General features: G+C 48.5%; 3 protein-coding genes across 3 annotated transcripts in view; all 3 read right to left on the reverse strand.

Annotated features, from left to right (window-relative positions):
• Window positions 1–716: 716 nt before the first annotated feature.
• On the reverse strand, window positions 717–15,362 carry LOC133360847 (filaggrin-2-like). The gene is made up of 6 exons (XM_061579748.1): window positions 12,955–15,362; window positions 12,035–12,149; window positions 10,629–10,682; window positions 9,759–10,054; window positions 6,492–6,702; window positions 717–4,952 (listed from the first exon to the last, which is right to left on the reverse strand). The coding sequence occupies exons 1-6, from the start codon at window positions 13,554–13,556 to the stop codon at window positions 2,610–2,612; spliced, it is 3,621 nt and encodes a 1,206-aa protein (XP_061435732.1). The 5' UTR covers window positions 13,557–15,362; the 3' UTR covers window positions 717–2,609.
• Window positions 15,363–16,833: 1,471 nt separating this feature from the next.
• LOC133360718 (interferon-induced very large GTPase 1-like) lies at window positions 16,834–25,091 on the reverse strand. Its single transcript, XM_061579505.1, has one exon. It carries the CDS (start codon window positions 25,089–25,091, stop codon window positions 21,876–21,878), a length of 3,216 nt encoding a protein of 1,071 aa, XP_061435489.1. The 3' UTR covers window positions 16,834–21,875.
• A 3-nt stretch (window positions 25,092–25,094) lies between these two features.
• Window positions 25,095–26,750, reverse strand: part of LOC133360719 (up-regulator of cell proliferation-like) — a 32,759-nt gene continuing 31,103 nt past the window's right edge. The window contains exon 2 of the mRNA XM_061579506.1: window positions 25,095–26,679. Within this exon, the coding sequence (XP_061435490.1) occupies window positions 25,095–26,642 (1,548 nt within the window). The 5' untranslated portion in view covers window positions 26,643–26,679. The remainder of the gene's footprint in view (window positions 26,680–26,750) is intronic.

The following is a 26,750-nucleotide window of genomic DNA, read 5'->3' on the forward strand; positions in this document are numbered from 1 at the left end:
TACACCGTGTAGACATGAAACTGTTTGGCAAGTCCGCGGTTGGCGAGGGATTGCTGTACACTTACTATTGAGCATCCTCTGTTTAGGTTCTGTACGATGTCACGATCCACCATACCATCACTAGTAGTAGTAGGTTCAATACCACATTATGATTCACCATCCCATCTCTAGTAGTCGTGCCTACAACTACTAGGTGGTGGATTGTAGCGTAAACTATATGTATGATTATCCGTATAGTATGTATAATACGTGGTACAGTACCTACTAGTAGTTACGATCCACTATCCCATCTCTAGAAGTAGTAGGTACTCTACGACCCACCATCCCATCTTGGCTTTGATTGAAGTATTTTCCATTTACTTTCTGGTTTTCAGGAACGCATCCGGGGTGTAACCCGGACTATGCCTGTACTTTTATAAACTAATTTCTTTACAACTGCTTCTCGTGTTTAGTTTATTGTCTTTTCACCCGTACCTCCGATCAGCACGGTTGGCTACGTATGGTGCAAAGGAAGTTTAACATAGTACTTGTTTCTACCGCTTTAAAGTAATCTTTATTTCTTAAGTAATTCCATTTCTAATGTATTCTTTTAGACCTGCTGCTCGTTATTTTCTGCGATGCATCCGTGTTTGACAATGTTCTATTCATTTCGTTTCAATTATATAATTCTATAACAGCAGCACCTTGCCACGATCATTTATTGGCAGACTCCGTAGGAAAAAAACAATGGCGCTTTATTAATTGACTTTCTCGACAAAAAAGTGAGAAATTATTGGAGGGATCATCGCTCTCCTAGGGAGAGAGGGGACGACTCAGAGGCGCCCAGAAGAAGGAACCACAGATGAGGTGAGGAGCCAGTGTTACAGATAACTGCCCAAGCTCTGGTTGTATCTCCCAATTAATGAGTGTTTACATGTGGGAGGAGGACACCGGAGAGAAACCCACACATGCGAGGGGGAAACACTCTATCCCATACAGGGGTGAAGAGGTGGAGTCCACCTTGCTATAGCGCCTTCTGGCACAGCCTGTGTTATGGCTCCTCCTCGACGCCCACCCACAGATGGAATTTGAACTTCTTTCGCACCGTATGTAGCCAACCGTGCTAATCGGAGATGCGGGGGAAGGACAAAAAATTATGGGTCTCTGTGTGAGTCTATGGGTCTCTGTGTGAGTCTATGGGTCTCTGTGTAAGTATATAGGTCTCTGTGTGAGTCTATGGGTCTCTATTCAGTCTATGGGTCTTTGTGTGAGTCAATGGGTCTCTGTGTAAGTATATAGGTCTCTGTGTGAGTCTATGGGTATCTATGCTAATCGGAGGTGCGGGTGAAGGACAACAAACTATGCATCTCTGTGTGTCTATGGGTCGTTGTGTGAGTCTATGGGGATCGTTGTGTGAGTCTATGGGTCGTTCGTTGGCACCGTACGTAGCCAACTGTGCTAATCGGAGGTGTGGGGTAAGGACAACAAACTTACACAAAAATCAGTTCTAACGAAATTAGTTTTCAATCCAGATTATTTAAAAGCCCATAGCTCATGGTGGCTTCCTAATATCGGAAGGAAGCACGTTCCAGACAGCCGCAGAAGCGCATCTGAAAGCGCCTCGCGATGTGGCGCCCACCGTCTTTGTTCGATGGCGAGCCCCAAGAGCTGCTGCTGCTGCTGCGAGGATGACTGGAGTTCCCGATCCTTGACGAGATGGAATTATTGTTGATAATGCGTCACCTAAATGTGGATCATAGCCAAACACTGACCCCGAGTTTTATTGTAATCAACAATGGAGATGTAATCATGTGCACAATACACTGTCCCGAATACAGTTTACAATGTGCCCAATACAGTGTACACTGTACCCAATACAGTTTACACTGTACCCAATACAGTTTACACTGTCCCCAATACAGTTCACACTGTACTCAATACAGTTTACACTGTACCCATTACAGTTTACACTGTACCCATTACAGTGTACAAAAACAGTATACACTGTACCCAATACAGTTTAAACTGTACCCAATACAGTTTACACTGTACCCAAAACAGTGTACACTGTACCCAATACAGTTTACACTGTACCCAATACAGTTTACACTGTGCCCAAAACAGTTTACACTGTACCCATTACAGTTTATACTGTGCCCAATACAGTTTACATTGTGCCAAATACAGTTCGCAACTGGCATCGTCAGGGTCGGGATCGAACCCACAACCTCCTGTAATACCAGGCGAGGTAGTCAACATCTCCGAGCCATTGTAGCGTTAAGGTCGAGATCAAACCCACGACCTCCTGTATACCGGGCGAGGTAGTCAACATCTCAAAGCCACCGCGGCACTTTGACTTTGTGAGAAATTGCAATCGAGTGACTTGCGGCGTCAACTTATTTTCCATTTTTGTCTTCTTTGCCATTGAAAATTTTGACTGCAACTCCAAGGCATGCCGATGATGGCCGACTACTTTTTTGCGAACGACGTCTCCGGGAGACCTTTAACGTCCGCTCCGATAAAATCTTTAACAATGCTCCACAATAGTATTAACTCGTCGGGGGGTACGGCCCACCGGTGTTAGGAACCGCGATCGTTCTGCGACTGGGCCATCGCGCTCACCACCCCTTTCATCGCGTGGTGGAGAATGCTGCGGAGCGCTTATGGTCGTAAAAGTAGTCATCTCTGCCCTCCTCCTCATCCTCCTCCTCATCGGCCCAGCGGACTCGGTTGCTGCTGTAGTTGGATTCCAGAAGCTTCTGAGCGGTGCGGTAGCTCTTCCAAGCCTCCTCGCTCCATCCCATGCCTTCTAAATCCTCCTCATCACCATCATCACCCTCATCCTCGTCATCATCCACACCACGACCACCTCTACTGCCACACTTGCTGCCGCTGCTGTAGCTACAGACACTGTCGCATTCGACGACATCGCAGGGGGCACTGCGCCTGCCGCCGCCGCCGCTGGCGTTCGTGCAGCGGATGTCAGTGGCCATCCTCCTCCCCTCGCCCCGACACCGCTCCTCCGCTGCAGCTGCACTCCTCCGGCCTGGGCCCTGAGGCCGTGGGTCTGCGTCGGGCCAGTGACAGTCGTCGGATGCCTCCCCATCATCGCCTCTCCTCCACTCTGACTCCGGGCACCCGCGCACTTCTCTCGCTTCCCCGAGGTAACGGTCATTGCTTGTGGCATCCTCCCCATGACGGCTTCTTACCCTTGACTCCGACGCTACGAACTCTTCCCGGATCTCCCCGGGACCGTATCTCAACCTTGACTCCGATGCTCCGAACTCTTCCCGGACCTCCCCGGGACCGCATCTCAACCTTGACTCCGATGCTCCAAACTCTTCCCGGATCTCCCCAGGACCACATCTCAACCTTGACTCCGATGCTCCGAACTCTTCCCGGATCTCCCTGGGACCGCATCTCAACCTTGACTCCGATGCTCCGAACTCTTCCCGGATCTCCGCGGGACTGCATCTCAACCTTGACTCCGATGCTCCGAACTCTTCCCGGATCTCCCCAGGACCACATCTCAACCTTGACTCCGACGCTACGAACTCTTCCCGGATCTCCCCGGGACCGCATCTCAACCTTGACTCCGATGCTCCGAACTCTTCCCGGATCTCCCCGGGACCACTCCTAAAGTCCGCGTTCGGCCAGCGACACTGGTTTGTTACCTCCTCGTGACCTCCCCTCCCATCTGACTCCGAGCACCCGCGCACTTCTCTCCCCTCCGTGTGACCGCATCTCAGCATCGAGTCCGGCTCTCCGTGCTCTCCTCTGCCCCTCCCGTGACCCTCTCGCGAAAGCGGCGAGGGCACGTGGAGGCGCTGCTCCGGAATCTTTTTGCTGCTGTCCTGCCTCAAACTCAGAGCCTGACGCCCCTCCTCCCGCTCCTCCTCCACGTTCCCCGCGTGACCGCTTCTGAACGTCGAGTCCGGCGCTCCGTGCTCCGTTCTCGTCTCCCCGTGGCTGCTTCTCGACACGGGGCAGGGCGTGTGGCCGACCTGCGGCCTCGTCCCACGGGTCTCCGCTGCCTCCCTCCTATCCCCACTTCTCCCCTGGTACTGATTCGTGGCTTCTTCACGGCCGCTTCTGAACCTCGACCCAGGCTCAGTACACACCTCCGTGACCTCCACGTGACCACTTTTGGACCTTGACCCAGGCTCCGTATACACCTCTGTCACCTCCACGTGACCACTTTTGGACCTCGACCCAGGCTCCGTACACACCTTCGTGACCTCCACGTGACTGCTTCTCAGGTGGCACTGGTCCGTGACCTCGTTGAGACAGCTTCTTGACCTTAACTCAGTCTGCGTACACACTTGGTTGACCTCGATGTGACCGCTTCTGAATCCAGGCTCCGTACACACTTTCGTGACCTCCACGAGACTGCTCCTCAAGTGCGTTTGGTCCGTGACGTCGTTGAGATCGCTTCTTGACCTTGACCCAGTCTCCGCACACACCTCCGTGACCCCCACGTGACCGCCTCTTGATCCGGCCTCTGTACCCTCTCGCATATCCTTCCCGTGACTGCCCATCGTAACCGTAAGCTCTTCCGCCACTTGCCCACAACTGCTTACCACGACGGAGTCCGCCCCGTGACATTCCCCCGTGACCACTCCGAGGCTAATCCTCAGGCAGCAGCGATCCGTGACTTCCTCGTGACTTGTGCTCACCATCGACCCAGTCTGTACAGACTCTTCCCTCAACTCCTTGCCGTGACTGCTTCCCACGCTTGGACTCGGATCTCCGAACGCTTCCGTGACCTTTGTGAGATTGCTCCTGGAGTCCGACTCTCCCCTGACGTGCTCGTCCTTGACCTCCCTCCCGTCACTGCTTGGCACGCGCGGACTAAGAACTCCACAATGGCCCATGACCCCCTCCCCGTGACCGCTCTCTACTTCTGAGTCCGACTCTCGGCACTCGTCCTCGTCCTCCGTGTCGCTCCTTCTCAACCTCGGCTCCTCCGTGACCTAATAAAAATACAAATATTATTTTATTTGACCAGGTCAGGCCCACTGAGCTATGTAGCTCTTTTTGAGAAGCGACCTGGCGATCACAAATGATAGCTCAACCGAGTGGCTTATCATGGAGTCGCCACTCAGAGGCCCACAGACTCACCACACAGAGACCCATAGACTCACCACACAGAAACCCATAGACTCACCACACAGAGGCCCACAGACTCACACAGAGACCTATAGACCCATCACACAGAGACCCACAGACTCACCACACAGACCCACAGACTCACTACACAGAGACCCACAGACTCACTACACAGAGACCCACAGACTCACCACACAGAGACCCACAGACTCACCACACAGAGACAGACTAAACTAATACAAAAAATACTATTTTCGTTACCAAATGATGGCTTAACGAAGTGACTTTTTACGTGGAAATCTATAGCGGAGGCCAAATATTCTAAACGCGTGATGTCAATTCTAAATCTGGAGGGAACAACTGGAGGATCGAGAGAAAAATCCACACAACCACGGGCAGAGGGACATGCAAACTCCAAATATACATCGTCATCAGGGTCGGGATCGAACCCACGACCTCCTGCATCGTTCCCAAATATATTTTACATTGTGGGGAGATGTTAACGACCTCACCTGGTATGCCGGAGGTATATTTGGAGTGTTCATGTTCTCCCCGTGGTCGCATGGGGTATTCTCCCAATCGTCATGCCAACAGGCAGAGGTGGGACAAAGTCGTTGTTATGCAAGTCCAAGTCGAGTCTGAAGTCATCAAATTCATGACTCGAGTCTGACTCGAGTCCAAGTCACATGACTCGAGTCCACACCTCAGAGGTGGGACAAAGTCATTGTTATGCAAGTCCAAGTCGAGTCTGAAGTCATCAAATTCATGACTCGAGTCTGACTCGAGTCCAAGTCACATGACTCGAGTCCACACCTCTGCCAACAGGCATCGTCTGGGTCGCTGGGATCGAACCCACGAACTCCCGCATACCCAGTGAGGGAGTTAACATCTCATAGCCACCGCAGCGCCCCTCATTAGAAACAAAGATCCCCCATGTAGCCTTACCAGACTGTTGGGGTAAGTGCTGTTGTATAGCCGGTATGAAGGCCGGCACGGTACGCATGGGGGTGGGTGGCCAGCACCACGCCCGACCGCCTTTGTCTCCCCCAGCGTCCACGTTTACAACACATCACCACACCAGCTACTTATTCGAGGCGGAGTCGACCCCCCTCTCATGCACAAACAACACGCAGCAGCAGCAGTCGTCAGGGCACCACGGGGATCGGACCCACGACCTCCCGCATATCCAGTGAGCAGAGCCGGCCCAGCCACTAAGCGACCCTTGCAATTGCAAAGGGCCCCGTGGCCAGCAGAGGGCCCCCTAGAGTCACTGCTAGCTCGTGGATGAAAACAATCATACATCAAAGGGGCCTCCAACCAAATTTTGCTTAGGGCCCCCAAAGGTCTAGGGCCGGCTCTGCCGGTGAGGGATTTAACATCTCATAACCACCCCCCCCCCTTACCTCCCCGTGACGTCTCTGCAGCCGCACCTGGCCACCCCCTCCGGGACTGCCGTCTGCTGCCGCCCCCCCTCCTCCTCCTCCGCGACCGCCCGACGGTGGCCCCCAGCCGTGGCCGCGTGGCTCCCCCCTCTCGGCCTCGAGTCGCTCGACGCGCAGCTCCAGCGAGCGGGGCCAGCGCGGCTCCGTCGCCTCGTGGAGCAGCGGCCGAGGCCTGGCGCACCGGGCAGAAGGGGGCATTGTGGAACTGCTTCGGGGGGGGGGGGGGGGGGCTACGGTTGGTTTGGTTCGTGTTCGCTAACAGCACTTGCCACAACGGTTTGTTCAGGCTATCGGGGGGATCTTTGTCTTTGTTTGTATGTGATGTATGAGGTGGCTAGGAGATGTCGTCTCCCTCGCCTGGTGTGCATGAGCTCATGGATTCGATCCTGGACACTGACGTTGCCTGCTGCTGTATATTTGGAGTTGGCGTATTTTCTATGTCTATGGGTCTCTGTGTGGTGAGTCTGTGGATCTCTGTGTGATGAGTCTGTGGGTCTCTGTGCGGTGAGTCTGTGGGTCTTTGTGTGGTGAGTCTGTGGGTCTCTGTGTGGTGAGTCTGTGGGTCTCTGTGTGGTGAGTCTATGGGTGTGTGTGTGGTGAGTCTGTGGGTCTCTGTGTGATGAGTCTGTGGGTCTCTGTGCGGTGAGTCTGTGGGTCTCTGTGTGGCGAGTCTATAGGTCTCTGTGTGGTGAGTCTATGGGTCTCTGTGTGATGACTCTGTGGGTCTCTGTGTGGTGAGTCTGTGGGTCTCTGTGTGGTGAATCTGTGGGTTTCTGTGTGGTGAGTCTGTGGGTCTCTGTGTGGTGAGTCTGTGGGTCTCTTAGTGATGAGTCTGTGGGTCTCTGTGTGGTGAGTCTATGGGTCTCTGTGTGGTGAGTTTAGAGTATTCCGCTCCTACTCTACATTTCCACACGTGATGATGAGAAGCCACTTCGCTGAGCTGTCGTTTGTGGCCAAATTGCCTCTGAAAAAGAGCTACATAGCTCAGTGGGCCTTACCTGGGTATTTAAATCGTTTTAGTTGAACACGTGTTGGTTTTTGCGACCAATATCACGCATAATACAGATTTAATTTTGGGTGAGATCGCCTAAATATAAATGTGCCATTAAACTCTCCACCACTCGACACCGCCAATTGGTGAGGTTTGTCACGTAAACAGAACGTGCCAATTCGTTATGGGTACAGCACACCGGTGTGTTGGAGAGCAAATCTACAGCACCCCCCCCCAAAATAACCTGTATCGTGGATAGAGTTTAGTTTAGTCTTAGTTTAGCAGAAGGTGATATCACGGATGATCTTCTGAGCTCCCTACGAGTAACTTTATATGCGCACATTTCCCCATGTCTGGAGACGTTCATCGCATGACAATATTAAAAACAATATGAGTTGAAGCTAGTAGTCATGGAAGTTGGTCAGGTTAAATTAAAAATACAATTATTTAATGGTCCCGGGTATTTCGTGGAGGTTTTGGTAACTGGATGGCCACCAGATCATTAAGAAATTCCCTAAATTATGCAAGAATCTCACAACCACCGAACTACTCAGCCACCCACACACCCCTGCCCCTCCCACTCACCACCCAGACACCCCCTCCTGCCCCCACCACTCAGTCACCCACACCCCCCTGCCCCTCCCACTCACCACCCCCCCCCCCTGCCCCCACCACTCAGCCACCCAGACACCCCCCTGCCCCTCCCACTCACCACCCACACACCCCCACTGCCCCCACCACCCAGACACCCACACCCCCCCCCCTGCCACTCCCACTCACCACCCACACACCCCCCCTGCCCCCACCACTCAGCCACCCACACACCCCCCCTGCCCCTCCCACTCAGCCACCCACACCCCCCCCTGCCCCCACCACTCACCACCCACACACACCCCCCTGCCCCCACCACTCACCACCCACACACCCCCCCTGCCCCTCCCACTCACCACCCACACACCCCCCCTGCCCCCACCACTCACCACCCACACACCCCCCCTGCCCCCACCACTCACCACCCACACACACCCCCTGCCCCTCCACTCACCACCCACACACCCCCCACTGCCCCCACCACCCACACACCCCCCTGCCCCTCCCACTCACCACCCACACACCCCCCCTGCCCCCACCACTCAGCCACCCACACACCCCCCCTGCCCCCACAACTCAGCCACCCACACACCCCCCCTGCCCCTCCCACTCAGCCACCCACACCCCCCCCCCCTGCCCCCACCACTCACCACCCACACACCCCCCACTGCCCCCACCACTCACCACCCACACACCCCCCCTGCCCCCACCACTCACCACCCACACACCCCCCCCTGCCCCCACCACTCACCACCCACACACCCCCCCTGCCCCCACCACCCACACACCCACACACCCCCCCTGCCCCTCCCACTCACCACCCACACCACCCCGCCTGCCCCCACCACTCACCACCCACACACCCCCCCTGCCCCTCCCACTCACCACCCACACACCCCCCCTGCCCCCACCACCCACACACCCACACACCCCCCCTGCCCCTCCCACTCACCACCCACACACCCCGCCTGCCCCCACCACCCACACACCCACACACCCCCCCTGCCCCTCCCACTCACCACCCACACACCCCGCCTGCCCCCACCACTCACCACCCACACACCCCCCCTGCCCCCACCACCCACACACCCCCCCTGCCCCCACCACCCACACACCCCCCCTGCCCCCACCACCCACACACCCCCCCTGCCCCTCCCACTCACCACCCACACACCCCGCCTGCCCCCACCACCCACACACCCACACACCCCCCCTGCCCCTCCCACTCACCACCCACACACCCCCCACTGCCCCCACCACTCAGCCACCCACACACCCCCCCTGCCCCCACCACTCACCACCCACACACCCCCCACTGCCCCCACCACTCAGCCACCCACACACCCCCCCTGCCCCTCCCACTCAGCCACCCACACCCCCCCCCTGCCCCCACCACTCACCACCCACACACCCCACTGCCCCCACCACCCACACACCCCCCTGCCCCCACCACTCAGCCACCCACACACCCCCCCTGCCCCTCCCACTCAGCCACCCACACACCCCCCCTGCCCCTCCCACTCAGCCACCCACACCCCCCCCCCTGCCCCTTCCCAGGCTGTCAGGTTCAGATTCAGCGTTGTGGTCAGAGTCGGGCTGCCGTTTGGGGTGAAAGTCGTCGGGGTGAGTGAAGAGTCGTCGCTCACTCGCTCCGCTCTCTCTCCTCCGCGAGGGGACGGCCCCAGTTGGACTCCAGCTCCGCCAGCCGCGCCCGCAGGCCCGCGACCTCCCGGCGGGCGCCCAGCGTCCACCACGCCAGCGCCGCCAGGAGCGGCCGCTGCTGCCGGGGCCCATCGGCCCGTCGCTTGGCGGCCTCTGGCTTGGCCGTCCCAGGCCCGGGGGCCCCGGATCCGGGCCGCCCGGCCTCCTCCCGGTCCGCGCTCGGGGCCGACGGCTTCCCAGCGACGGGCCGAGGGGCCGCGTCCGAGCGACGCGTTGGTGCCTACGCGGTGAAGGAGGGGAAACGGCGGCGCTCACGACAGAGAGGGGCACGTGGATTAGGGAGCGCGCCTACACACACATGGTGGAGACATCATCATCATCACCACATTGAACTTCATCGAACAGTGGATGAACCACGATGATGATTATACTGAGAGGCAGAGAGATTCATACACAGAGAGCCACAGACTCAACACCCAGAGACCCATAGACACACACACAGAGCCACAGACTCGCACAGAGACCCACAGACTCACACAGAGACCCACAGACTCATTGAGAGACCCACAGACTCACACAGAGACCCACAGACTGACACACAGAAGCCCACAGACTCACCACACAGAGACCCACAGACTCATTGAGAGACCCACAGACTCACCACACAGAAACCCAAAGACTCATCACACAGAGACCCACAGACTCATTGAGAGACCCACAGACTCACCACACAGAAACCCAAAGACTCAACACACAGAGACCCACAGACTCACACAGAGACCCGTAGACTCACACAGAGACCCATAGACTCCCAAAATAGACCCGTAGAATCGCATGAAAACCCATAGACTCACACAGAGATCCGTAGTTTGTTGATCCTCCCCGGCACCTCCGATTAGCACGGTTGGCTACGTATGGTGCGAAAGAAGTTCAACATGCACACATATTAGGGAACACATTTTGTATAACGCAGATGCGGATGGATATAGCGCGATCGAGTGAACGGAGCTACGTCACGCGGCGTAGCACCGTCATCACACAAGGCTTCATACTCTTAGGTTTTTTCGGTAAAGTCACGTAGGTATTTTTTTTATTAATTAAAGTAATAATGGAAATAAAATAAAATAATAAATCACGACGTTTCGGAGGCAACACAAGTCTCCGTCATCAGGTGAGACCGTCACAGCCAGATTCACTGTATCCAGTGAGTGAAAGCTTCAAATCTAAAATCACACAAGGCGTTGAGATGATGCTCCCAGATGGCCAGCCTGCGTACACATCTTACGCGTTATCGCGGACTGGAAACTAAGGGGCCGTCCATAAATGACGTCATGCACCTGGGGGGGGGGGGGTCAGACATTTGTGACGATGGGGGGGGGGGGGTTGAGAAATGTGACGTCACATCAAAATGCGCAACTTTAAAAAAACATAGTCAACACGTTCTACTTAATTAAATAGACTTTTTAATAAATGTTTTCTCCTACAACATCAGAGTGCAGTTCCCAAGCTCTGCGGTCCCCTATCTATCATCTCAACTTGTAACGCGTACAGACAGACAGACAGAGAGAGGGGTGAGGAGGAAGAGGAACCACGCACAAGCAGCGGCAAGGCATGGGCTGCTGTATACAAAGTGACGGGCGCTATACCAACAGTTTTGCTCGATTTAACACGTAGCAGGCTTTCGCCACCAATATTATTCATCATAAAGGTTTTTGGGTCAGATCGCGTTATTTATAAATGTGTCGTAACCCTCCACCACCCGACACGGCCAATCAGTAAAAAATGTGTCACGTTTTCAAAAGACAAAATAATTTACTTATTTAGCCCACCGGTGTGCTGAAGAGAGATTCAACAGCATTTTTTAATTTGAGTAGTTCGACGTTTCGCTGATAGTTACAATCAGCTTCATCGGGCAAGAATGGTGAAGCTCTCCTGTTGCTTCCGGTCTTAAATAGAGCAGCATCAGGGTGACGTCATCAGTTAATTCCATTCAATCTGGTGCAGTGATTCGAGGCAAAGAGGGTATTGTAATTATATAGATTGGTAATCATTCAATTGTTATTCATTGGTGTTTGTTTCCCTTTTAAGGAATTGCCATTGTATTTATTTAATAAAAGTGACACATTTTTTACTGTTTGGCCGTGTCGGGTGGTGGAGGGTTACGACACATTGATAAATAACGCGATCTAAACCCAAAAACCTTCATTATGAGTTTTGCTCGAGTTCTGCCCGAGTCTCCGACACGGCGTGACGCACAGACCCCGATTCTCTCCCTCTGACGCCACAGTCTGGAGCCGAGAAATCGCAGAGCGAGGAGCAGGAGGAGAAGCAGCAGCAGCCACGGCAGGCCAGAGGCATGCGGAGACGTCAGGACCCTGCGGGCAGCAGTGGGAGAGAGATCCGCTTAAGACGACTGTCACATGTGTGGACAATTCGATACGCGCGGTATGAAGTTGCTGTGCAATAACTAAACTTTGGATGCATTTACCGTTGTTTTAATGTCGTGAACGAAAGTATATGTGAAGTGAAATGATAAATAAATACTCTGAAGTTAGTTAATAAATAATACAATTATCCATCTACTGTACTATATAAATAGATATGACGTACTCATACATACAGACACATGCACATACACACAATCACACACTCACATACACACACACAATCACATACACACTCACATACACACACACAATCACACACACACACAATCACACTCACACACGATCACACTCACAACGACATACACACTCACACACAATTACATACACACAATCACACACACACAATCACATACACACTCACGCACACACACAATCACATACACACTCACACACAATCACACACACACAATCACATACACACTCACGCACACACACAATCACATACACACTCACACACAATCACACTCACACAATCACACACAATCACACACACACACAATCACATACACAATCACATACACACTCATACAGACAAAGACCCCCCTATAGCCTGCACGTGCTGTTGGGGCAAGTGCTGTTAGTGTAGTTCAGCACTGTGGCACACCAGGCAGTGGGTGGCAACCACCACGACCCGGCCGCCTTTGTCTCCCCAGTGGCGATGTTTACTACGCACCGTACCACGTGACTCACTTGAGGCCGAGTGGACCTAGGGGAGTCCCGCACAGACACTCACCGCTTCGTGGCGAGGCGGACGCGGTCGAGAAGACAGCCGCAGAGCGAGTGGTGGTGCAGCAATGATGCTGCTGATGATGATGCTGCTGATGATGATGAAGCTGCTGATGCTGCTGATGCTGCTGCTGATGATGCTGCTGATGATGCTGATGATGACGCCTCCACTATAAACGCTTTAACGGCGTGAGTCCAAAACATCATCATCATCAGCAGCATCATCATGAAGAAGGTCGCTACGGAGATAAGGCAAGTGCTGTTGCTGATGACGATGGTTGATGCTGCTGCTGCTGATGATGATTGTACTGCCGCAGCTAATGTCGATACTGCTGATGATGCATATAGACAAAGTGGCTGATGATACTGCTGATGATGCTGATACTTGCAGATGATGATGTCGCTGCTGCTGCTTATAATATAGCTGCTGCTGATGATGATGTCCCTGTCGATGATGCTGATGATGATACTGCTGATGATGCTGATGGTGCTGATGATGATACTGCTGATGATGATGCTGATGGTGCTGATGATGCTGCTGCTGATGGTGCTGATGATGACGTTGCTGCTGATGGTGCTGCTGCTGATGATGATGTTGCTGCTGCTCATGTCCCTGTCGATGCTGCTGATGCTGCTGCTGATAATGGTGATGAAGCTGATGATGCTGATGTTGCTGATGATGATGCTGATGATGATGCCGCTGACGATGATGATGTTGCTGCTGATGATGATGCTGCTGATGATGATGTCCCTGCTGATGATGCTGCTGCTGATGATGTCCCTGCTGATGGTGGTGGTGATGGTGGTGATGATGATGGTGGTGATGAAACTGATGATGCTGATGTTGCTGATGATGATGCTGATGATGATGCCGCTGACGATGATGATGTTGCTGCTGATGATGATGCTGCTGATGATGATGTCCCTGCTGATGATGCTGCTGATGATGTCCCTGCTGATGGTGGTGGTGATGGTGGTGATGATGATGGTGGTGATGAAGCTGATGATGCTGCTGATAGTGGTGATGATGATGATGCTGCTGCTGCTGATGATGATGGTGGTGGTGATGATGATGATGGTGGTGGTGGTGATGATGATGCTGATGATGACGATGACGATGCTGATGATGATGATGTCCCTGCTGATGATGCTGATGATGGAGGTGGTGGAGTTGGAGACCCAAACGGCCAAACGGACCCGGCTCGCGACCCGGGCACGCGCCACAAAGACAACGCTCCCCCGTGTAGCCTCTCTGTGGCTGTCGCGGCAAGTGCTGCTGATTATACTATTGCTGCTGCTGATGTTGATTGCACTATTGCTGATGATGATTGCACTATTGCTGATGATTATTGTGTACTATTGCTGATTATGATTGTACTATTGCTGATGATGATTGTACTATTGCTGCTGATGATGACTGTACTATTGCTGATTATGATTGTACTATTGCTGATGATGATTGTACTATTGGTGATGATGATGATGATTGTACTATTGCTGATGATTGTACTATTGCTGATGATTGTACTATTGCTGCTGCTGATGATTGTACTATTGCTGCTGATGATGATTGTACTATTGCTGCTGCTGCTACTGCTGATGATTGTACTATTGATGATGATTGTATTATTGCTGATGACGATTGATTGATGGCTTATGATAATACTGTTGATGATACTGTACGGACTCTACACGTGTATAAAGACAAAGATCCCCCGTGTAGCCTGTGACAGGCTGTTGGGGCAAGTGCTGTTAGCGAGTAGCAGCGCCTATGAAGGTCGGCACAGCACACGAGGGGGTGGGTGGCCAACACCCCGCCCGGCCGCCTTTGTCTCCCCAGTGGCGATGTTTATTACGCGACACCAGGTTCTCACTTGAGGCTGAGTCGACCTAGATACTGATAGACGCACAACCTGCATTAGCACACACACACAGACACACACACACCCAGACACACACCCAGACACACACAGACACACACACACAGACACACACAGACACCCAGACACACACCCAGACACACACACACAGACACACCCAGACACAAACCCAGACACACACACAACACACACACTCTGATTACTGTAGTTTCAGTAAGGCAGCTCCATGAACTCTGAGTCCCACCTTCGAGAGAGAGGGGGGGTTGTTGTTGTAGACTCCACGCATGCACGCGTCGAGCCTAAATGAAGTAACTTCATTTAAATAAATAATAATAAAACTATTTTTTAAACGCGCTTTAATGAAATGTACAAGTAATGGAAGAACTCCACTACTCCAGGAAGTGGCCCCGAAGCTTGCCACAACGTAAGGGGCCGTGGCCAATTACAGCCAATGCCAGTTGAGCGTGGACAATTAGACCCAAGCCGAAACATAACATGTAAAAAATAATGTTTAAAAATATAAACTTTTTATTTTTAATGATAGAATATAGTATTGTCATCAGTATGACATAAGTATACCAAGTTTGCAGTCGACACCACATTGCGAAGTGGGTTAAATTTTAGTTACTAGATTTGAAGATACAACAACAGTGTGAGTTAAATGGAAGCTGTAATAAATCAATTATTTTCTTTTACTTGACCATGTCAAGTCTACGGAGCGACGTAACTCTTTTTCATAAACGACGCGGCTATCACAAATGATAGCTCAACAAAGTGGCTTATTATCATCATCATCAAGTGGAAATGTCGAGTGTCAGCCAATTGCTCTAAGCTCATCACTCAGAGACCCACAGACTCACCATGCAGAGACACATAGACTCACCACACAGATTCCCAAAGACTCATCACACAGAGACCCATAGACTCACCACACAGGGACCCATAGACTCACCTCAGATTCTCAAAGACTCATCACACAGATACTCAAATACTCGTCACACAGAGACCCATAAACTCACCACGCAGAGACCCATAGACTCATCACACAGATACCCAAAGACTCACCACACAGAGATCCATATCCATAGACTTACCACACAGAGACCCATAGACTTACCACACAGAGATCCAGACTCACCACGCAGAGACCCATGGACTCATCACACAGAGGACCACAGACTCACGATGACTCACAGACTCGCCACACTAAGACCCATAGACTCATCACACAGAGACCCACAGACTCATCACACAAAACTCCATAGACTCACAGAGTGCCATAGATTAACACAGCGGTCTAGCCTCACCACACAGAGGCCCATAGAGTCACTGTATCAAACAGTCTTCCTGTAACACTAAACCTGTCCATATCGATTCTCCTGGACTCACCCTGAAAATGTTAAATATAAAATATTATCGCACGCATGACTCAGTTCTGTAGCCTTTAAAATGAACTTCCACATGAACCACTTTACCAAGGTACACCTGTGCAAATTTGGAAAACATCCTAATGAACTAATTGACCTGAAGGTTTAACACGCAGTAGGCTTTTGCGACCAATATTTTCCATAATAGAGGTTTTTTTTGGGTTACAAATATAGATGTCGTTAAACCCGCCACCACACGACACAGTAAATTAGTAGTAAGGTTTGTCACGTAAACAACACGTGACAATTCGTTATTCTTTCAGTACACCGGTTGTGTGTTGGAGAGTAAACCCACAACATTTACAATTCGTTACTCGGTCATACACCGGTTGTGTGTTGGAGAGTAAACCCACAACATTTTCCATTCGAGTGCCGTGACGTCTCACTGGTAATTACAACCAGCCTCATCAGGCGACAGCCACAATTGTGGAGAAACCCTCCTGTTTCGGTCTTAAATAGAGGAGTCAGTGTGATGTTGTCACTGTGAGCCCATCAGATGCGAAGACCAGAGGGGGGGGGGGGGGTTAAGGTATTCATAGACATTACAATGCATAGCTGTTAGTAAGACAATATGGAGAATACTGTATTCATAGCTCTAAACTTGGGAAGTGTCTTTGGTTGAGATCCGTCAATTTGCATTTTATCTATCTGTAGTTTATATTCTTGGTTCTTTTGGTAAAGTCACGTAGAAGGGAAACAATAAAATTTCCTTGCTGTGGTTTTCACACCTCATGATGATTGCTTGTGTTGCAATCGAAACGTCGTGATAATTTAATTGTTTTATATTTTTTTTATTATTTTATTGTTTCCCTTCTACGTAACTTTATCGAAAGAACCAAGAATATGAATCCCTGCAGTCACGAAAGCTTTAAATCAAAATTGATCTGTAGTTTATCGAATCGTTACATCTGAGACTGACGAATAATTTCAACCTAGTCCTGGAATCAGTTTATTTTGGCCTGCAAAAACGACTGCGACTTTGTGTAAATTGTACTGCGGTTTCTATTGTGAGGTTGAGAATTAATCTATAGAAAACCAACCTGTGGCTGGACTCGATCTCATTTCATTGCTGGCTGTTTTGGTTGTCTGGGCTCGTGGACCTCTCGAGAGGAGGTTTGGATTTGGGCCTTTTGGAGTTTCTCCAATTTAGGCATTTTTAGAGGCAATAGCGTTGCATCACAATAACCATTTATTTGTATTCATACTCTTTGGTTCTTTTCTAACTACGTAAAGTCACGTAGTTAGAAATAAAATAAAACAAATCACGACGTTTCGATCGCAACACAAGCGAACTTCATTAGGTGGAGAGTATGGATTCCTGCAGTCACGAAAGCTTCAAATCAATATTGAACCATTGGTGTCGTTGTTTGCTTGCATTTCCCTCATGCTATATCACATTGTGCCTCGTGGAGTGAGCACCACGGCTGAAATGCCATATCTAATCAGGGCTCAAACTCCCGCAATGGTGTGAGCCACCCCAATTCCCAGTGATGTTTGTGTGTTTCAGCTGAGCAGTCCCCAGGGCCTTGATCTTCACCAGATCCTGCCCATTAGTCAGTGCGTTGTTGTACCCTTGCTGGAGTCCATAAATGACGCGATGCTCAGCCCATTCCGTGCTCCCAGCGGATGCCTCTTATAATGTTTGCAGTGTGGCCACATTGATGATGTTGGCAGTGCCTGTGTGTGTGTGCTTGTGTGTATGAGGAGTAGTAACCTGCGTGCAGCAATGCTTCTCGTAAAAAAATCATTCAGTTCGGTGTGTGATGGTTTAACTTGATGTTCAGTGACAGAGTTAGCCAATTGTACAAAGAGAAGAGCAATTCCCGAAATGTCACATGTATCCTCTATGGAGCATGCTCTAGACGAATATGGATTTTTCTCATTTGTGCTGCTTCAAAACTTCCAATGCAATGAAAACGAATGTTCATTCTCGAATACAGTTTCTCTAATACAGTAGACTCTCGATTACCCGCGCTAATGACGGAGAGGATGGCCACAGATAATTCAGCATTGTGGATAATCCAAAAATATAAAAATTTCCGTGGATTTCTATGCCAAATATTAACGATTGACGGATCGATGCGTGTGCTGAGTGATAACACTTTTCTGCTCCCGCGCAGAAGACTCCGCCCACGTAGTATATATCAGAGCCATGCCAATCAAAATCAATCAAACTCCGCCCATTGTTGTAAAGATATGGCAACTACTGTATTGTAGAGGCGATCACGGGGATTTCGGATTAATAGGAGCACATATTTGATCAGTTTAAGATCGTGACTTGTAATAAACATTTCCAAGAATATCAATACATCACTGTTTTTAGATTATTAATTTGGGCTTAGCGAAAACTCCACGAGTTAGTAATTTATGTCAAAATCTCAGGTGCGCTGTTAATCCTCAAATCGTATAAACTGCACGTGGATAATCGAGAGCCTATTGTACTCTTAAAAAGATATGGCCGCACCCTTGTATGATTTTTTTTGTTACACTAACACATGGCAAGCGGTGATTTGTTTTAATAATTTTCTTTGTTCATATAATTAGAAATGTATTCTGCATGTTAAATAAATAGAAACTTTAAATTTGAGATTGACGTTAGATGCATGACTTTCTCAGGAACGTGTTCTTCTAAATGTAAGCCCACTGTTACACTTGGGAGATTGTTTGAAATCCTGAAAGCAGCAGGCATTCAGCAGCGGTTTGAAGAATACGTGGTACAATTCTGGCTTTATTAGGCACACATGGAATACAAGCAACACCGCTTGATCGCAATCATAATATACAGATCAAAATTACCTGACCCTTAACACAGCATTACAGCGTGCACAATACTTAAGGTTCCAGACAGTATCCTGGAATGTAGCATAGTTTAACCGAAAATATGGATTAAATAAATCAAGTTTACTTCTCACGGAGTTTAATAGCAATACACTCTAGAACATAAACTGTCAGAAAACAATGAACGAGTATTTATTTACATCGATTCATTTGCTCAGAGTCCAAACATAATAAAATCTAATTACTGTACAATTGTTGTGTGTTTGAGAAACAGTATTTCCCTCCTCTTTGTTTCTCTATTTATATAAAAGAGAAATTTGTGAATATGTGTGTCTGATCGAAATATTTAGCATATTTACCGACATGCAAAAAACTAGAAATTTTGCATGTGGGTAGTTTCCAGACTGTACACAATGCAAAAAGTATAAAAATCGATTTTTGTATTTTAGGGGGGGAGGGGGCGGGGCGCAATAATGGATATATTTTGCACGGAAAGTGAGCGGTGACGTCACATCTGTGACGTCACATCTGTGACGTCACATCTGTGATGTCACATCTGTGATGTCCCATCTGTGACGTCACATCTGTGACGTCACATCTGTGAGGTCACATCTGTGAGGTCACATCTGTGAGGTCACATCTGTGACGTCACATCTATGAGGTCACATCTGTGATGTCACATCTGTGACGTCACATCTGTGATGTCACATCTGTGACGTCACATCTGTGACGTCACATCTGTGACGTCACATCTGTGACGTCACATCTGTGAGGTCACATCTGTGAGGTCACATCTGTGACGTCACATCTGTGACGTCACATCTGTGACATCACATCTGTGAGGTCACATCTGTGAGGTCACATCTGTGAGATCACATCTGTGACGTCACATCTGTGAGGTCACATCTGTGACGTCACATCTGTGATGTCACCCGCATGCGGCAGCGTCACGCAGTGTGCCTGCTGACGTCACGCATACCCCCCCCCCACCCTTCGCGTAGGCCGTGCATTAATTCAAGACAAGAATCCAAGTCCCGGGCGAAGCCGGGTAGTAAAGCGAGTACAATATAAATAGCCATCCCATACCTTAGATCAGTGGTTCTTAACCTGATTTTTTTAGACGGTAAATAATCGAAACACAAATAAAGCACGGGCACACAAGTATAACAACTTTGTTTCATTAAACCCTCTATGTGTTTATTAACGTCGTACATTTGTTTACGATTGAGAACCAAAGGGGTGCAAGGCTGCAGTAAAGACCAAGAACCACTGCCTAAGAAAATTATATATTCTAATTATTTAATATCGTGCCACTATTTTCGAACACTGCCAGAGGCTAATTATCTTCACCTTGAGATAAGTGATGACTGTGAAAAAGAGCTTTATAGCTCATCGGATTTCTCCAGTATTAATATAATAAATTAAATATTCTGATGCTGATCAACACCACCATCATCACCACCACCACGAATATTAACTGGCATTCACTGATGTAGAAGCTCTATGAGACCTCCTTTACCAGTGGCAAAATATAGTAATAGGTTTTTACCCTTTCAACTGGTACAAAAACCTACTACTATATTTTGCCACTGGTAAAAGAGATCTCATAGTGTAAATGCTTACCCCGAGCTCTCAATACTCTGATAGTGCGCTGTCTTTGAGTTGTACGCCTTTTGGCGTCATCTGGTCCAACACCAATGGAGACTAGGCTCTAAGAAAAGCTGTCTCGGGTGTGGACCAATCAACTTCAAGGACAGTGCATATCATTATCATCATCAGAGTTGTTTCTTTATGTTTGCATTTTGACTGCTTGTGTTGTGGTTATTGCAAACATGATGCCTTGTATAAAGGTGTCAGTTTTTGTACCAGTTGAAAGGGTAAAAACCTATTACTATGTGATGTAGAAGCTGTCGAAGAAAATGCCATCCAGCTGTCTTTGGACTTCACCATTATCATCATCATCAGAGTCCATGGGCAGATAGCCCGGAGATGTCCACTGCACATTTCGTAATTTGTCTCCACTTTCCTCCGTCTTGTGCAAATATTCTCAAGTAGTGGCCACATCTTTATGGCACCAATCACCTCTTGTGTTGTGAAACCATTCTCTGTTAGGTCTCCCTATCTTTCCGGTTCCTTCCATTTTTCCGAACAACACACTTTGCATTTTCCTGTTGTTATCCATCCTACATATCTGTCCAAATAATTCCAGTTTCCTTCTCATCACTGCCTGCATCGTCAGGTCTTCTTCTGTATGCAACCTTTGTCTTACTTCTACGCTGGTCACTCTCTGTAGCAATACATTTCGAGTGCAAACATCTTATCTCTGTCAGTCTTAATCTAGATTTGAAGTTGTCGTCACTGCAGGGATCTGATTTGTGGATTAACCTCGGACCTGAGATTGACATAAATTAATTACTCATGGATTTTCCCTTAAGCCCAAATTAATCATCTAAAAACAGTTCAACATTGTTATTCTTGGAAATATTTATTACAAGTAACATGCTTAAACTGAACAATTATGTGTTCCGGTTTATCCGATATTCACGTGATCACCCCTCTACAGTACAGTAGTTGCCGTATCTTGACAACAGTGAGCAGAGTTTGATTATGATTGGCGTGTTTCTGATATTCGCTTCGTGGGCCGAGTCTTCTGCACAGGAGTAGGAAAGTGTTATCACTGAGAACACGCATCGATTAATCGTATATTCGTGGTTTTTGGCAAACATATCCATGGGAAATGTTAATATTTTTGGATTATCCGCAATTTTTAATGATCTGTAACCGTCCTCTTTGTCATGAGCGTGGATAATCAGAGTCTACGGTATTTCCAAAAACAACTGCTTTCACAATGCTAGTGAGAATGTTTTTTTTAAGTCTTTCATAATCTTCTTTTTATTTGTTTTGATCTCTTTCCAAGCATCGGGAATATCTGCCGACAAAGCCTTATGTCTTTCAGCAAATTTCCCATTGTATTTGCAGAACACGATCTTCCAGAAAGTCGTGGCCTCCAGGCTGGTGTCCGACTGAATGAGCCACGAGGCAAAGTAATCATTGATAGTGCGGTATTCCTTGTAGGGGATACATCTCGCATTTGATCGTGCACAGCGGTATGTCCTATTGCTGGCAACAGCTGTTGTGCAAACTTCAACAGACAACTTCTGAGTTGTTATGAACCGAACTCCATTAAGGCCCAAAGGATAATGCAGCACCGAACAGTGCTCCCTATGTCCACCGCCTCCCTGGTCACAAGGCACCCCACAGAAAGGACACTGCTTCTCACAGCCAGCCAGGCTCTTGTAGAGCTCGATGTGCGGCTGCACAGTGAGACGACTCAACCACGCCGCACACTCGGCGTCACTGGCGACACTGAATCCTCGTAACATTTCCCCTTCAGCAGAGTCCAACGAACTCTTGAGTTCTTCCGAAAATTGCTTGACACTGTTTGTGTCTTTGAACAACAAAGACCCAACTATGTCAATGAAATCCTTATTAATGATGATGTGATTGAGCAGACACTCCCCCAAGCTGTCTGAGAATTTCCAAAGTGTGGTCGGAGTGGCTATTTGTTTTGTGACAGTGTCCACAGATTTCTTCACTTCTTTAATCAGATTGCTCAAAATGGCGCTTGAGAGATGGTACATCTTAGATTGTGATCCATGCTTACTCTGGCAGTGCTTTATGACCTGGGCCTTTATCCATTCTTTTGTAAAACCTGCATAATTCGTGATGTATCTGTCGTAATTTTCAAAGTCGTCTTCATCCAACAAATGCAGTAGCATTGCCAGTTGAAGGTTTTTCCGGCTCAAAAACGTAGGGCTACCGCTATCGCTCTTCACGTTCTTCGCAATATCCATCCCCAATTTGTTGTCGACAGCCTCAAGTAGAGACGGCTTCAAGCACTCGTTACAAAAGGTCTTTGCATGTTCCATATTTTCATCCCCTTGACGATAGAGTTCCTTGAAAATAACAAAATATGACTCCTCAACTTGCTTCAATTTATTTTTAGGATCATTGACTTCATTGTTAATGTCATGTTTATCTTGCCATGTTTTTATGGCGATGTGACATACAATCACAGTGGTATCTATTACTAAGTCTTTGCTGATCATAATGTTCAGATTTTCAGCCTCTTTAAATGCGACCCTTACTTGTTGCAGAAGTTCGTCACAATAGGCGGAGCAATAATCGTAATGTTTTATTTTGTCCTCAATATACCGGCTCATGTTTGTGATTATCGAGCGAGAACGTTCCTTCGACTGGTTCACACCTGAGTCATCCTCTTGGGTTGGTTTATTTCTACGTCCAGCCGATTTGACAGGTGTTTCTGGCCCTTGTCGACATTCGTTTACAATTTTGTCGCGATATTTGTCGTCCTGTGAAGTTTCCCGCAATGCTTCACTTACAAGCAGCTGATATTCTATTTTACTGTCAATCAGCGCTTTCTGCACATCTCTGTAAACGTTGTGGCGGGTCAATTTAATTTCTGGGAGGAATTTAACCACCTCTGTCCACATGTTGTCAAACTCTTTCTTGAGCTGTTGTTCGTTTAATTGTATGTCCTCGTTCTTGCAACGCTGAAGAAGGGAATGAACTTCCAATCCAATGATCTTTTTTCTTTTTGATTCAAGCTCATCTATGGAGTGTCGAGACTGTCTCCTGCAGACTAATTGTTTGAATATGTTCAGGGTTTCATCGTGTGATTTGCTGCATAGGTGATTGGCGCTGATGTTGAAGTCCTCTTTGTATTTCTCAACTAAATGCACATCATTGCTTTTGTTTTCAAAGTAGCTTTTTAATTTGTTCTGTATAGCGACTTTTCCTTTTGAAATCTCATTCCCTAATTCAAGCTCCAACTGTTGAAGAATTTCCTGAAGCTTCTCGTGTTTCACGTTCATTATTCTATTCTCCATCTCCTGCGTCCAAGAAAGAATTTCCTTCCGATATTCCCACTCCCAGTCTGTATATTGAACACACAGTTTGTAATACGCATCGGCAACCAAGCTGTTCCTGAAACTGAATATGAAGTGCTCCTTTGTCACTGCTTCCCAGATGCTTCCGATCCAAGCGCTGAACTCTGACAGCGTTGAAGCTCCCTGTGTTTCTGCTCTCTTTTTAAAATGGTCTATCAGGTGCTGCTTGAGTTGAAAAACCTGATCGCTGTACGCAGCACTGACTGCAGCCATTGGAGGGGTTCCATGCCAGAGGCCGGGAATGTACCAGTTGTCCCGACTCACGTCGTGCTCCATGACGTCGGTGAATTTACTGTAAGTGGACTCCTTGTGCTCCATTCTTGCAGCTGCCACCGTCATGGCATTCAATTGATCGATGAGGTGTTCGTTCTCCATGATGTTCTTGTCGGAGGCAGCGACATCGCCCGAATTCTGATGCACAAACTGGCAACTCGGTTTCTTGCCCACTGCTTTCATTCTCAAAAAAGCGTGGACGACGATTTGCAGAACGTCCTTCATGTCTTCGGCATTTTCCGTTGCCAGGTTAATGAGCGTGACATCGCTCAAACCAACGAACACCGTGGCCAGCTCATTGTCGTGCTCGTGGTTGTCGTGAAGTGTTGCCAGCTGAGGAGCTTTCAGCCCTTCTGTGTCAATCACCAGGATGAAGTCACACGCCAGTTCTCGTCTCAGCTCATCGTCAACGCTGACGAGCTGCATGAAAGCGCCGCGTGTGCAGCGGCCACTGCTCACTGCGAACTGCAGCCCAAACATGGTGTTGAGAAGCGTGGACTTGCCTGTGCTCTGCACCCCCAGCACGGTCAGGACGAACACGCGGGGGTCTCGGCCAAGCCTAGTCCTCACTGCCTTAAGCACGTCGGTCACCCAGTCAATGGGAATACAGCCAACGTCTCCATCCATCAGCTCCAAGGGAAACCCCTCCAAGAACAACTCCGCAGCAACAGATGGGAGTGTCAGTACCTCGGGGCAGGCAGGTTTAGGTGGTTTTATGGTACTGGATGTTTTATGCTTGGAAATTGCTTTAGTTGCTTCATAACACTGTCCGATTTCCCTCATGAAGTGTTCCATTCCTAATGAGTTTGATGACATTAATTATTTAATCGTATGCAGATCTGCACTTTTAGTCGTAGAATCAACAAGTAGCTGCTTGTAATCAGCGCGTAACGAGGAAAAGCTGGTCCTGGATAAACTGTTCAGTTCCAATTTCATCCATTGAAGGGCGTACATTTTCATTATGGTCGACTTGTCTAACAGTAAATCAACGCACATTTGCATAATATCTGAAAAACCTTTACCTGCCTGTTCAATGCGAATTTCTCTTTGTGTTTCAACTAATCTACATATGTATTCTTCTACAGAATCACCGACTTTCTTCAGCCGATTTTGCTCTTTTTTGCTTTCTGACCACCTGCGCCAAAGATCTCCTTGCAATGGGAGATCTCTCTTACTCTCTTTTACACCATCCTCTTTTATTTTGTCAATAATTACTTTGACTTTTCGTTTAGTTCGCTGACATTTATTTTCACATTCATCGACTGTAATTTCTAATGATTTAGCAAAGTGGGCCATTTCTTCCATTGTCCTGGAATTTGTACTACTTTTGATTACATCTGCGATCTTACAGCGCATTTTCCGAGTAAAATACTCTTCATTGTGCTTGCCTAGTTTAATAATGTTTGTTTTCTCTAATTTCAGCTGAGACCAGACGTCAGTGATTGCATTTGAGTTCCTGATTCTCCTAAGCACGTCCTGATTTGTTATCAGAAACAACTGAGCTTCTGCATCGGCAAGCAGAGGCAATATGTTGTCCACGTCTGTTTCTTCATTGTCAACGACGACGAATATAGCCTGCGAGATTTCTTTTAGGAACTCAAGCTGAACTAAGTGATCTCGGGCATCGCCGCGGAGATTTAAAATGCTAAACACCGTTTGGAAAACGTCCACATTTGATTTCCCACCAGGACAGAACGTACACGTTTCAACCAGTCCATCGGAGCACTTTCGAGCGATATCACCACATGCCATTTCTCGATGGACAAAGAAATCGTGTTTTTCATTGCTCAGAATCGAATTGAGCACTTTTGATTTCGAGACACTGCACTCTCCAATCCGAATGAATGAAATGAAAGGCATTTTGATGCTGACTAATGACTCCTCCATGCTGGATGCATTCTGCTGTAGTTTCCAGTTTTTCACAATTTGCCTCATGGCCCACAACATAAACGTGATGTTTCCTTTTCCCGAATCAGGCAGTAAGAGAGGCAAGGCAAACTGACACTGGGACATCTTCTGCATAAGCTCCTGCTGTAAGAAGTTGTCAGCGCAGAGAAACACCACGGTTATCATGTCCAGTGGATTTATCAAATCGGCTGTCGCATCACTGCCTGAGCTTCCTGTATTTTCATCGTCACTCGTATCTGCCTCTTCCATTCTACACTGGCCATATTCTGTGTTTCTTGCCCTGGGATTTGCTCTCATTACATTCCTGAGGAAATGTTGGGAAATTTCCTCAAGAGTTTTGGGATATTCCTCACAGCCAATTAATTTCAAAACGTAATTTCTTGATATTTTATGGGGGTAAAACTTGTCCAATGTAAGTTTCTTCATAGTAGTATGAAAGATTATTTTTGAAGACGCCATCTTGTCAACCTTGTCTTGACTGCTGTGTCCATGAACACTGAAATATAACAAGTAACATAAAGTTATACATTATTAATTCATATACAATGTTGCATTACATTACATTGT

Source organism: Lethenteron reissneri, chromosome 69, assembly GCF_015708825.2.
Source record: "Lethenteron reissneri isolate LAM-NWPU_2019-01 chromosome 69, ASM1570882v1, whole genome shotgun sequence".
Taxonomy (NCBI): domain Eukaryota; kingdom Metazoa; phylum Chordata; class Hyperoartia; order Petromyzontiformes; family Petromyzontidae; genus Lethenteron; species Lethenteron reissneri.

Excerpts from the sequence above, each read along its gene's own strand:
- LOC133360847 (XM_061579748.1), bottom strand. The coding sequence starts at position 13,556 with ATGAGCAGCAGCAACATCATCATCAGCAGCAGCACCATCAGCAGCAAC. Across the intron at positions 10,055-10,628 it reads AACAAACTACGGATCTCTGT|GCACCAACGCGTCGCTCGGA; the intron begins GTGAGTCTATGG and ends TTCACCGCGTAG. Across the intron at positions 4,953-6,491 it reads TGCAGAGACGTCACGGGGAG|GTCACGGAGGAGCCGAGGTT; the intron begins GTAAGGGGGGGG and ends TATTTTTATTAG.
- LOC133360718 (XM_061579505.1), bottom strand. The coding sequence starts at position 25,091 with ATGTCATCAAACTCATTAGGAATGGAACACTTCATGAGGGAAATCGGA.